The sequence below is a fragment of the Galeopterus variegatus genome, unplaced genomic scaffold, assembly GCF_000696425.1.
Source record: "Galeopterus variegatus unplaced genomic scaffold, G_variegatus-3.0.2 Scaffold9482, whole genome shotgun sequence".
Taxonomy (NCBI): domain Eukaryota; kingdom Metazoa; phylum Chordata; class Mammalia; order Dermoptera; family Cynocephalidae; genus Galeopterus; species Galeopterus variegatus.
The window spans coordinates 2,479-16,878 of NW_007735593.1; the positions used below are offsets into that span (position 1 = coordinate 2,479).

Here is a 14,400-nt window from a genome sequence, read left to right on the forward strand (position 1 = left end):
AAGAATTAAATTCTGCCCTTTGCAGCAACATGGATGAGCTTGGAGAAAATTATATTAAGTGAAATAAGCCAGGCACAGAAAGAGAAACAACGCATGTCCTCACTCATAAGTGGGAGCTAAGAAAGAAAAAAAGAAAGACCACAATAAAATGTTGAACTTCCAGAAGGGGAGAACAGAACCTATAGTTATTAGAGGTGGTAAAGGAGAGGGGGAGGGGGCTTAGGGAGTAATTGGGTAAGGGACACAAACAGTAATTATGATTTGTAATGACAAACATGCTAATAATATTGATTTAATCATCACATACTATACACAAATACTGATAGTCAAACCTGTATCCCATAAATATGTACGATCAAAAATAGGTAAATAAAAATGTTAGGAAAAAAAGATTTATAGAGTAATCATATTTTAATTTCAGAATCATAAGTAATTATGTTTTTGTACCTGCAACACAGTAGTTCCAAAGTAGCTTTAAACAGAACACATAATTCTAAAGCTCAAATTAAAAGAAAAAGAAGGTTCAGCAAAGTAGATGAATAATTGTAAGCCTGTTAGAAATAGACAATCAAATATCCTTTCATTTCCATGCTGTTCCTTAAAAAGAGAGAGCAAGCTCTGCAACAGGGAAATCATTTGAAGAAATGTGGATTCCGGCTTACCTGATTCATCTGTGTAAAAGAAAAGAATACTGGAAGGACCGAGTCCTTTTCTAGTTCTTGCAGCCGCAAAAAAACTATATAATGTAAATGGTGAAAGCTCTTCCAATATTATATAGTTATCAGAAGTAATGAAAGAATAATTTTCATTCGGTCCTTGTAAAGTTAAATCATAACTTATTATTGCACCATTTGGCTTTACTGGGGGATCCCATGATAAGAGAACTGAGGTAGAGGAAAGGTTTTTAAAAGTGTTGATTATTGGTGAAGTTTCTGGGACTATAAAAGAAAAAGAGAATATTAATGAAACAAAAGCGAATTAGCATTAAAAAGAAGAAGGCTCAATAATAATGGGGCTTATTTTATTAGCAGATAATTATTTTAATTTTAGGAAATTTAGAAATATTTTGTTTATTAAAAGGCTAATAACTTGAGAATGAGCAAAATCTATATAAGAATAACATTTCCTATCAGAAATCAATATAAATGAAGAGAACAACAACAATCTGCTTCACAGGCAATGAAAGGGTCTAGACTACCATCTTCTTCAGTTTTGATGTGTAGCTGGGCAGTATAGGTATCAGAGAATCCCTTTTCTGTTGATGGAGTGATTTTTAATATATAATCAGTATATTTTTCCAAATTATCAAAAAACATGCTTCTCTCATAGGTAACTAGGGGTGGTTTCACGTGGCGAGGAGTCTGCTGCAAGCTCAGTGAAACACAGTAGAAGACTAGACCGTTTGGTTGAGATGGTGGGACCCAGCTTATATTTACTGCAGCTGACGAAATGGACTCGTAAGTCGGGTTTCCAACAAGCCCTTCAGGTACTATGACAGGTAATTTGCAAAATATAAAAATCATGAGTTACTTTATAAATATTTTATTTTATTTTATTTTATTTGACCAGTAAGGGGATCACAACCCCCGGCCCGGTGTTGTCCACACCGTGCTCAACCAGGGAGTGCACCAGCCATCCCTATATAGGGTCTGAACCCGCGGCCTCTGTGCTACCAGTGCCGCACTCTCCTGAGTGAGCCATGGGGCCGGCCCAAAAACCATGAGTTACTCTAAACAGAACTACATTCACAAACTGGATATGCTTTTATTTTATTTTATTTTTTGGACCAGTAAGGGGATCACAACCCCCGGCCTGGTGTTGTCCACACCGTGCTCAACCAGGGAGCGCACCAGCCATCCCTATATAGGGTCCGAACCCGCGGCCTCTGTGCTACCAGTGCCGCACTCTCCTGAGTGAGCCATGGGGCCGGCCCAAAAACCATGAGTTACTCTAAACAGAACTACATTCACAAACTGGATATGATTGTGGAAAAGGTATCTATTACATCATCAGCTCTTACATTATTTAACTGCAGATGTGATAAGCATTGCCTATTAAAAAATCTTAATTATTATTTTAAAAATCATTCGAAGTAAAACCTTTCATCTTTAATATGTGTGAGAATTGTTTTATACAATATTCTCTTGGCTTTTCTTTTCTACAACATGGAGATTATACACTCAGATATTGAAATAATTTGTTAACTAATATTATCCAAACTATATTTTTAGTTTCTTTCTTCTAAAGATTATCCTTATCGTACATAGGAGGAAACTGAGGCTCACAGCCATTAAGTGACTTGCTCAAGTTCATGTTGGTAGTAAAAGGAAGGGTCAATACTAACTCAGCTTTTCTTATACCCAGTCCCAAGATATCTCTAGTCACCAGACTACCAACCCGCATTTGTATATTAAAATATTACCCTACTTATAAAAGTTCTAATTCTCAGATATCAGTTGTGTTGTGACACTAGACTCTATTAATGTAAACTTGACATCCCACCTAAAGCAGTGTACAGTAAGTGCTTATTTTCATGGTGCTATGATTATAATTGATAAAATGTTATAGGTTGGCAAAAATCATGGGAGATTTCTGCATTTAAAGAATGGACAAAATGATATTGACCATATATTACACTAAAACATTTTTGCTAAAAATTCCCCAAATAAATATTTCCACACAATTTATTATATCTTACTCTGGTGATCAACTTGTTAACTATTCAAACATTGTTCCAACAACAAGGAAAGCATCGAATTCTCAATGCTTATAGTGTCTGTCAACTTATGACCTACAGATACTAAGCATGGAATTTTATACTCAGCAGAAGTTTAGGTCAATACCATTTCTCAATAACAGACTGATCTTTTACAAATAAACAAACAAATGGAAAACAGTAACAACCACAAGGGAAACACACATCATTGTATTCTGAAAACTGAAGCCTAAAAAAATCAAGAGCTTCAATCATTATAGTTTTCTGAACACTCAGCACAAACAGGATTCTGCAGAAACCACATACAAGAAACTTCTGGAAATAAAAAAGATACTATGGATATATTAATCAAAAACACAGTAAGAATAAAAGTGCTGCATATTGTCCAATGTGGATTCAAAGTCTGAAAAGGAAACAAGTTGTTAGAGATAAAACAAAAAAGTAGCTCTTAAAGCAGATGGTTGGTACATTAATTATCGGAAAATTCATTCATGTATGCAGAAGTATTTCTCATGCCCATAACTGAATGGCTGTCATATCTTTTGAAACAAAAAAGCAACAGAATTTTCATAAATGATGGTAGCAGTTTTCATAAATAGAAGAGGCTGTTATTATTGTAATGGTTTTATAACTATATTAAATGCATTTTCAGACTCCGATAATGAATAGTTAAATGTGCCAAAATAAAATGTAGATTTTACTACAAATACATACAAATAGAAAATGATCCTGCAATATTTATAGAGTATTTAATTAATCCTATTAAAGATTAATAAGTGCTTTTCATTTACGTACTGTCTTGGTCTGTGTATACTTGAATTATGTCACTGCTTTTATTCCCATTTCCAATTGAAGTACTTGCTGTTAACCAAAATGTATAGTAGCTGAATATTGCCAGTTTATCTATTATTGCAGATACGGTCATATTGTCAAAGTCATTGGTTACTTCATGGAGTGTAAAATTCTGAAAAATAAACATTTTTTTAATTGTTCAGAATGGATTTTATTATACATGAACATTTCAAAATTATTATTATCCATGAGTTGTTTATCTCATTATTTGAACATGTTAATTTTTTAGGAAAATCAATATAGGATATTTTTATTGCAATAATTAAACTGGAAATATGTCTGTACTAAAGAGAAATACATGGTAGCAGTTTTTATTACAAAATCAATACACAAATAACAAAAGTAAAATCTTCAAGATTCAGCCAACTGAAAATGCTATAACCATGCTGAGCGGTGTCAGTTTTCTATACAAAACACTCAATATTTTTCAAAGTATTGGCTATTTTAAAACAAGTTTGGGAGTACTATAAAATTTTCAATTTTTTCTTCCTGTTAATGATGAAGGAATTATGAAAGTGTTTGTCTCCTTCTATGAACTCAAATAGTTATTATTATTCACCTTTAGTGGGTCCTCTTTTTTCTATAGTCATGGGGAGCAGAGGGAAAACAGTTAGATGCACTCTCTGATATGCAGAGTAAGAGGAATTTTTAAGTTTTATTTCCTGACTCATAGTTATATTTTTCCTAAGGCATTTTTGAATTATTGGGGAATTTATGCAATCATTTCCTTTCTGACCAAATTTTAAAAACAGAACACATAGTCAAAATGAATTCTAAAATAAATGAGAATAGACTTCATGAACCATGTAGGTAACTAGTATGTATAATTTTACAGTAATGTCCATCTATACTGAGAGAGCTGAATCATTCCAATCTACACTTCATGGAGTCCTATAGGTCTGCATTCAAGTTCTGGCAGGGTAGCCCTGGATAAATCAACTAATCTCAAAGCTTAACTTCCCTCAACTGTAAAATGGGAATAATCATCTCCATTGCACAGAGAGCTTTTGAGGATTAGGTGACATGGAGCACATAAAGCAATCAATACCATGTCTGGCACATAATAAAAAAACAATAAATGGTAATCAGTTTCATTTAAAATGAATGACATAGGATAATCAATTTGACTGAATTTATAAAAGATGATTCTAAAATTTATCAAAAGATTAAATTCAGCAGATTTTTGTGGTTCTTTTGCCAGTATCTGGGGCGGGGGGAGTGAGTGCAATAAAAGATTTACTTCAATTTTGTGGTGACTCATTTAGGAACAGACACATAAAGCAATATAACAATCTCACACAAAGTATGATCCATCATGAACTTTAATACCTTCCAACAGTACATCTACTTTACACATGGAATAAGAAGCTTATATAAAGCACCACTTAAAAGTATTAATGTAGCTTTCTGGTATAAATTTTAATTTTTCTTTGTTATAGAATTCATTCTGATAACCTAAGACCCCTATGACCAGTAACAAATTATTCTGAATCACTCAGAAGTCATTTCTGCTGGCTGTGTGACTTAACATGCATAGACATATAACAAATTTACAAAATTAGATCAGTTATCCAGATGATTATTTCATTAATCTGTTTATTTCTGAACAGAAATTTTTGGCTCAAATTATCTAGTTAAGGTTTACTCCTTTGTTTATATAAATATTGTCAGAAGGTATTTAGTAAAAGCTCTTCAAATTTGATTAATCAATTAATATTCATTCAGCATTTTTTTATTTGAGACATTACACCAGGCACACTGAGGGGACATGATATAAGTGGATAAAAATTAAAATGTAGAAGATTTAATATGCTATACAAAACACAGTGTGGAACAACCGAAGGAAGAACAAGATGGATTGCCAAGCAGTAACACAGAGATTAAATGACCCAAGATAAGAATAAAGAAAGATTAAAGAAAGAAGATTACTTGACTACATACTCAAGTGCTCAAAAATCATAACTAAGTAATGAAAATAATGTTGGTCTATTATAACAATTTTATGTTCTTTGAATTAAAATATTTATTGAGCATTGAACTTATGCATAATACAGTTCTGGGGGATTTCAGGAAATGGAAAGGTAAATGTCACACAATCTTTTTCTTCAAGTTGTTTGCTATGACACAATGGAACTAAAACAAGCAGCATATATCTGGAACAGGAGACCGAATGTAACATGCCATGCATAAGTTGTTTTACAAAATTCCGTGGGAAAGGGAAAGAAGAGAAGAAACAAGACAACAGCTATACACCTATACTCCTGTGTAATTTGCATTTCGAGAATTTCTTCTATTCTACCAAACCAAAATAGAAAATTAGGTAGTAAAGATATTGTTGCTATTTTTAACATTAACTTTAGGAATAAAGTAAAGCATGGATGAACATCAAGCAATATGAAACTATACTTCTGAAATGTTTTATCATCATTAGCCTGTGCTCTCTTGCAGCTGTCACACTTAAAAGCATTCTTAAGATTATTTAATAAAATATAACATGTTCTAAGGCAGACAAATTGCAAATGGGATCATATTATATACCTAGGTCTGAATCAGTAGGTGTAGAAGATCATGTTGAAACCATACTTAGATGCTTACACTTGCTTATTTAGAGATGCTGACAAAGAGAACCAAACTATAATCATGTATAAAACATAAGCAAATTGTACAGAGGCAAACCATTGCTAAGATTTAGAAATACCGAAGCCATTTTGCAATGTTTTTGTTAAATGCGTGGAAAAGTAGGCAATTTAAATATCTTCTGTGGTACTAATGGTGTATCATTAAATTTGTAAACAATATTGTGGTGAAAAATAAATGGCCTCACTAGTTCCCATTTCTCTTCCCCAAAGAGAGTGGAAGAAAAAGGAACAGTAAAAACTGCTTAATACACATAATAGAAGAAAACTGCACCTTCCTCTCTCCTTCTGCTCATAAGGAATTTGTTTTAAAAATGTTGATCTATAATTACAATTATATCTATATCTACATGTCTTTTATAAAGTAGTTTCCTTTTGACATGAAGTTTTAAATAGGCACACTTATAATACAATCCCACTCTTAGAGGTCAGAATGTAAACACTGAGCCAAACTCCGGCCTTTCTTTTACTCCCTGCTGGGTTAGTCCTGAGAATAACCAAAGTTCTGCTCTTACCCTATTCATTAGTCTACACTGTACAACAGCTGCACTAAAGCAAATTGTGCCTTAGTCCCAGAGGTTGTCACTCACAAGAACAGACTCTTCTGACTAAACTTGGGTTGTCAGTCACAATGAGATTTGGCAGCTTAGAATTACCAAGACTTATCTCTATTCTCCTTTTACTTAAAAGGATACAAAGAAATAAGAATTGCCAAAGTCACAATCAATATGCAGTCAATAATTTCTACGAGTAAAGTACATATTTTGTAAATTGAAGTATTTCTTCTAAATTAGTGTTTTTCAAATTATATTCCAACTCTTCCCATCTTTCATTCAATCACAACCACTCTAATTTTATGCTTTTTACTATTGGAGTTCTGGGAAACACTTCATTTAGAGAGATAATATAATTCTGATAAAAAATCGAAAATACTTCTCTAAATTAAATGCATTTTAGCTATTTTCATAACTATTATCATTCACATCCTAGAAAGTGCTCATCTGAAAACTGTGCAAACACAGAACCCTGTACACCAGAAATTAAATAACCACATTCCTCATGGTCTCCATTATATCTAATACTAAGTAATAATAATAATAGTTACTATTATTATACCAATAATAACCCTTCCTGCTAACAGTCACAAACATTTTTTTAATTTAAGAAAAACACACAAACACATCCAAACACTACAACTATTTATACTATACATAAGCAAAATAAAACTTATTTTTAGCTAAGAAATAACTTTGAGGATAAATGAAACCATCAACACTTTAGAGAATACTTCTCGGAGGAAGTTGAATTGGGGTCCATCTTTATATACAGAATTTTAAATAGGTTGTAGCTTCGTTGTTGCTAATACATGTGAAGCTATAGAAAGTGTGAAGTTATAGAAATGTGTGTGTGTGGTGGGGTGGAGGTAGAGAGAGAGAGAGAAAACATACCTGTCTATAATTATGGATGTAAGGTAACAGATTTCTTCTACCATGGCAAGCTCATATTACCAACAAAACTGAAGGATGTAAATAAAGAACTAGGAGAAAACTCAGGCCTTACCTGCATAAAAGTACCTGAAGAATTTTTATAATAAACAGAATAATATTGTATTATTCCATTAGGTTTTGAAGGAGGCATCCAAAAGATAATTATTGATGAAGAACTGAGATTTACATAATGAACATCTTTAGGAGGATCACTTGGTTCTAAAAAACAAACAATTGAACAAAAAACTGTACTCATGGCTCCTAGTAATGTCTAAAATGCCCTGAATTTTAGCACATTTGATAAGTTAAACAGATGATCATTGCTATTTAGAGGTCAGAAATGGGACCCACAACACTCATGGGCCATCCCTCTAACACTCTATCATAGCAATATTCAAGCAGAGGACAGATGGATTTCTCACCTGTAAAATATTTCCCTGGCTCTAAAACATACCCACTGCCCTGGTTTGAAAACAACATTATAATAAGTTGCCAATATAGAATACATAACATAAAATTTGAATTTAACTTAGAATTTTAAAATTGAATAATAGGGGTCAAAGTCAAACAGAGAGCTGACTTCATGCATTTTATTTTGTTTCATTTCACAAACACATAAAATGCTTACTATGTGTCAAGTAAATTCTGTGCTGAATGCATTTACCAGTACAAATATAAGTTGACTTAATCCTCATAAGAACCCTGTAAGTAGATATTATATTATTTTTATATTACAGATAGAAAATTGAAAGACGGAGAGATTAACTAGCTTTCCCAACATCATATAACTACAAAGTAACCTAAATGCAATCTTGCATCCAACTGATGATGGATGTTAGTCTTAATAATACATTTCGATATTTAATACTTTTTTTCTAAGCAGAATATTTTTAATTGGCTTACATCCTTAAGAACTCACCTCCCTCTGGTGTTCGAAAGTTAATGACACTGCTTCTTGTTTTCCCGTCACCAAATCTGGTGTTAGCTGTTACATAAGCACTATATTCAACGTTATAGTCCAAATCTGAAAACTCTAATGATGTTTCAGTTACATTAATGGTTCTTAATGATGATCTATCCCTGAGAGAAAAAAAAATCATATTATCCAGCCAGCTGACTTTTAAATTAAAAGTTACCACATGCTTTTTGAGTACAAGTACATTAAAAATAATCAATTATTTGCATACATGTATTTATTAATCCAGATTAATAAGATAAAGATTTCACTTATCCTAAAATACTGAATATAGTGAATTTTAGAATAATTCAGTAAATTAACTTCTTCTGCTTTCAAGTACATTCTGTAATTCAATCAAGTGGTAACAAGATGTTCATAATTAGAGTTTTCTTGGACCAATTTTAATGGATCTCTAGGAATACTCTACTCAAGTAATTGTAGCATTTCTTTTCATATTCACATTTTAGTTGTCCAAATATTTGTTCTTTTTAAATGTTGGCAAAATCTTATTTATGCTATTAGTTTATCAAAAAACCCATCTTTCATATCCTGTATAAAAGTAACATTTACTTCAAACCAACTCAAATAAATAAATAGTAAATATGTGAATAGTAGTATCTAAAACAGGGAGACTGGGGGCTATTCTTTACTTATTTAATAAAAATAAAATTGAAAACAATGTATGTATATCATACAGGAAAGAAAAAAGTAGAGCTCACATCTCTCACTCAAGGAAAATCTTAAAAGTATTTAAAATGTCACTTCAGAAAAGAAAACAAATCAAGTAAATATTAACTCAAAGCTCTCTAAGTAAGTACCAAAATCCCAGCAGGGGAAAAAAAAAAAATGTTTAAGAACAAAACGTTGCTAAGTAACACAGCACTACAAATTATTTCACTTCAGTTCAGTTTCCATAGTTTTCAATTGGGTATATTAGTACCTAAACCCAAAGAATGAACATGTATATAACAGTACTGAAAAATGTGTATTTTAAAGACAAATTTTTATTTCAAGAATAATAAGGGCCGGCCTGGTGGCGCACTGCTACAGTGCGCCGCTTGGGAGCACAGCAGCGCTCCCGCCGAGGGTTCGGATCCCACATACAGACTGGTTCCCGCTCACTGCCTGAGCGAGGTGCGGGCGCAACACCGAGGGTTGCGATCCCGTTGCCGGTTCCGGTCCGGTACGGGCGCGACACTGAGGGTTGCGATCCGTTGCCGGTCACGAAAAAAGACAAAAAGGAAAAAAAAAAAAGAATAATAAAATTAATTAGTAAAGAATTTAGTATAAGAAAATATGATGAATATCACAGGAATGGTATATGTCTCATGTAATCTCATATTTTTCTTCTTTAGAAATACAAGGCACCCAAGAATTAAATAGATATCCCCTAATAGAAAATGCTTTCTTTACCATTGAAATATTTGAATCCTTGAATCATTAAGAGAAATAATAGATTTTAAATGAATTAAGAATATCCACAAAGAGATACATTTCAGCCATGGTTTTACTATTATAGGTGCATCAATTCATTCCAAACATAAGTAATGTTATCTGAAAAATAGTTGGAAAGCTTATGATAGTGTGAAAAATATGGATTCAGAGTATGCGATTAGAGACAGGCAGGATTAGCCAGGCTATTCAGCAATTTGAAACAGTTTCATTAGGCATCCTTTTTCAGCAGTAGTAGGGAGAGCTTTCTTCGGCCTCACTGAGACTACAGAATAGGGGCTTTCAAAACTTAATTCTGTGGCTATTAGTCTCCAAAAAAGATGCCTTGTCATAGAAACTTTATTCAATTCCATACTCCTGTCGTTTGTCACAAATCATCAGAGCACTACAGAGGAGCTAATCCAATTCAGATTTCTAAAGCTATGAATTAGCTAACATAATCTAATTGTATTATATCTAGGGTTAAAATTACTTTTCAAGGGCCGGCCCGGTGGCGCACTGCTATAGTGCGCCGCTTGGGAAGCGCGGTGGCGCTCCCGCCGAGGGTTTGGATCCCACATACAGACCGGCCGCTCACTGGCTGAGTGAGGTGTGGGGGCAACACCGAGGGTTGCGATCCCGTGGCCCGTCCCGGTCTGGTACGGGTGCGACACTGAGGGTTGCGATCCGTTGCCGGTCACGAAAAAAGACAAAAAGGAAAAAAAAATTACTTTTCAAGCATATCTTTCAATGCTATCTGCTACCTTGCATCGCTACCTTCTTGCCCTATCTTCGCAGCAAAATATTGCAGATAAATATCTACCTACTCTAAGAAAAACTCAGATTATGTTAAATGGATAACGCAGAACAAAAATAAATGAGATATTTCAGCAAAAAGAATATGGTCTTTATAAATTATCTAAATAAGAAATTCAATAATCCACTTCAGTTAACACATATAGATATAGTTTCTACATCTGCCCTGTTTTTTCTTTAGAAAGTGCTCCAAATAAAGATAAATACCTTCTCTTCCCTCTTTGAATTTAGAGATATGTGTGAAATCAATATTCAACAAAACTCTACAAAACTTATTTAGCATCTACTTTGCATCAGGCACTATGCTAGGCATAAATATGAGTAAGATACATCCCCCATTCTCAAAATGAGAGGCAAAGCAGTAAATAATTTTAAAACAATCATTAATAACAATGTAATTTCCCTAAGTACAAGGACAATACCTTTTTTCCCACTATAGCTAAAAGCAAAGAAAAAGAGAAAGCAATGAACAAAGAAATTAGTTGTGACCAAAATACAGAATAGGAGAATAAGTCATAATCCCAAAGATGCAGGAAATTGTTCGTTAGAAGCTAGTTTATAAAGTTTGAAAGTAGAATAGGGAGTTGAGTGAGGTGAAGAGAGGAACAGAAGAAAACTATCTGACAAAAGATGTCTAACTCTTATATATCCAAAGTCATAAATTGTGTGCAGATGGAACAGATGGTATTGGGTATGCTGCCAGTATCAATCTGGCCCTCACATCATGGGCATGAGGGGTGACAATCAGCTTTGTATCTCATGAATATTCATAACCAATAAAAATAAATGTTACATAATACCTAATCTCTAAAACAGAGAACTTTTCAAAATGAGTCAAACCTTCCAATCAGTGCAAATTTTCAAACTGAGATAAAAATTGAGAGTCCTCGATGCAGTCATTTTACTGATCAAACTCTAAACCTATTAGAGCACTTGAAAAGCTTTTAAAATGGGAAATCAAAGAATTCAAATTACTTTGAAATTATTCTGAATAAATATAAGATCCAGTTTTTCTGTCTTCACTCGTGGGTAAAACCAAGAAAATTTCTTGGGTTGGGATTAATATAGTCTTTAAGATGAAGTAATTTCCTAGTTAATTTATTTTTTTCTTTTTAAAGACAGACCACATTTTGATATCCAGGGCATAAAGGAAATTCTAGAGCATAATAGTAGTTTCCTTACCAATTTCTCTGTTCGTTTCTTATAGCATCAAGTCCATGCTAAGCAACAATTGCCTATGTAGGAATCTTGAATACCAAAAGACCACATGAGAATACTTAAACAAATTTCCCCATTTCCCTAAATATGAATATACATGGTTTCCTAGATGAGGTGTGATACCTTTTGAAAGGTCATGGTCTTAATTCTAATCTTCATCATTTGATTTTTTTTCCATGTGGGTAACCTAACCTGATGATACATCCATACTTGTACATTTCTATAAATTTATTTTCAACACTGTAATATGCTGTTATCTAAGTGTTCTAGATTAATCCTTTCACTCACTAACTAAATACCACTCCCAAAAATAATGTTAGTATTCATTTACCTGACTCTTAATCAAATTATTTTCTTCCTCATATGAACCAGTGATTTTCACTAATTTTCCCATGATTTAAGGAAACTGTTCTAAGTTGCACTTTACTCTAGAATAATTATTGTGTACAGTCAGTAGTATCAATGGGTTAGTAATTATGTATTAAACAACCCCAGACAAGCATGGCATAAATAGTTGCATAAATTCTGACTGTCATCTTTAGCTCCATATCCTTAAGCAAGTCCTTAACCTCAACAGGTCTTAGTTTCTATGACTGTAAAATAGGGATAAAATTCTTTTCTCTGTGGTAATTTTGTGAAAAATAAATAAGAAAATATACATAAAAAACGTTTGTCCCAAAATGGTAACTACTACACTATCCATCTTTTTTTATTATTATTACAAATATTCATGAGATACAAAGCTGATTGTTCCCCCTCCTGCCCATGATGTGAGGGCCAGATTCATACTAGAGGCATACCCATTACCAGAAATTACTTTTGTACCCTTTGTCCCCTCCCAATTATCCCCAAACCTCTCTCCCCCTCCCCCCTCCCCCCCACTCCTATTTGTAGCCCTAAGGAATGTTCCCTCCCTCTGTTGGATCACGGCACTACTGTGGTCTTTCTTTCCTGCCTTCCTTTCTGTCTTAGCTCCCACATATGAGTGAGCACATGTGGTATTTATTCCTCTGTGCTTTGCTTGTTTCACTCAATGTAAGTTTCTCCGGGTTCATCCATGTTGTTGCAAATGGCAGTATTTCCTTCTTTTTTATGGCAAAGTCGTAATCCATAGTGTATATATGCCAGTTTCCTTATCCAATCATCTATTGATGGACATTTAGGTTGTTTCCATATCTTGGCTATTGTAAACAGAGCTGCAGTAAACATGGGAGTGCAGGTATCTCTTTGACCTGATTTCCATTCGTCTAGATATATATCCAGAAGAAGGATTGCTGGATCATATGGAAGATTTATCTGTAGTTATTTGAGAAACCTCCAAATTGTTTTCCAAAGTGGTTGTACTAATTTACAGTCCCACCAACAGTGCAGTATTGTTCTCGTCTCTCCACACCCTCACCAACATTTGTTATTCACCATTTTTTTGATTATAGCCAGTCTAACTGGAGTGAGGGGGTATCTCAATATGGTTTTAATTTGCATTTCCCTGATGACTAGTGATATTGAGCACTTTTTTTCATGTATCTGTTGGCCATTTGTATATCTTGTTTTGAAAAATGTCTATTCAGCTCCTTTGCCCATTTTTTAATTGGGTCATTTATTTTTTTACTGTATAATTGCTTCAGTTCTAAATATATTCTGGATATTAGTCCCTTGTCAGATGCATAGTTAGCAAAAATTTTCTCCCACTCTGTCATTGCTTCAGTTCTAAATATATTCTGGATATTAGTCGCTTGTCAGATGCATAGTTAGCAAAAATTTTCTCCCACTCTGTAGCTTGTCTTTTAACTCTGTTGATTGTTTCTTTTGCTGTGCAGAAACTTTTTAGTTTGATGTAGTCCAATTTGTTTATTTTTTCTTTTGCTGCTTCTGCTTTCAGGCTCATGTTCATAAAACCTGTGCCCTGACCCAACTGCTGAAGGGTTTCGCCTATATTTTCCCTTAGTAATTTTACAATTTCGGGTCTTATACATAGGTCTTTAATCCATTTTGAGTTGATTTTAGTGTATGGTGAGAGATGCATATCTAGTTTCATTCTTCTGCATATGGATATCCAGTTTCCCAGCACGACTTGTTGAAGAGGCTATTTTTTCCTCAATGTAGATTTTTGTTGCCTTTGTCTAATATCAGATGGCCATAAGCCTGAGGAGTGATTTCTGGGTTCTCTATTCTACTCCACTGGTCTGAATGTCTATTTTTGTAACAGTACCATGCTGTTTTGGTTACTTTGTAGCATAATTTGAAGTCAGGCAGAGTTATGCCTCCAGCTTTTTTTTTTTTTTTTTT

At 33.6% G+C, this 14,400-nt stretch overlaps 1 protein-coding gene across 1 annotated transcript in view; it reads right to left on the reverse strand.

Annotated features, from left to right (window-relative positions):
• Positions 1 to 662: 662 nt before the first annotated feature.
• The window catches only part of PTPRQ (protein tyrosine phosphatase, receptor type, Q), a gene marked incomplete at its 3' end in the record, with an annotated part of 63,451 nt that continues 49,713 nt past the window's right edge, over positions 663 to 14,400 (reverse strand). Inside the window, exons 11-16 of the mRNA XM_008593659.1 lie at positions 9,235 to 9,267; positions 8,611 to 8,772; positions 7,765 to 7,910; positions 3,512 to 3,680; positions 1,199 to 1,489; positions 663 to 938 (exon numbers count right to left, since the gene is read on the reverse strand). Coding sequence (XP_008591881.1) covers positions 663 to 938; positions 1,199 to 1,489; positions 3,512 to 3,680; positions 7,765 to 7,910; positions 8,611 to 8,772; positions 9,235 to 9,267 — 1,077 coding nt within the window. The remainder of the gene's footprint in view (positions 939 to 1,198; positions 1,490 to 3,511; positions 3,681 to 7,764; positions 7,911 to 8,610; positions 8,773 to 9,234; positions 9,268 to 14,400) is intronic.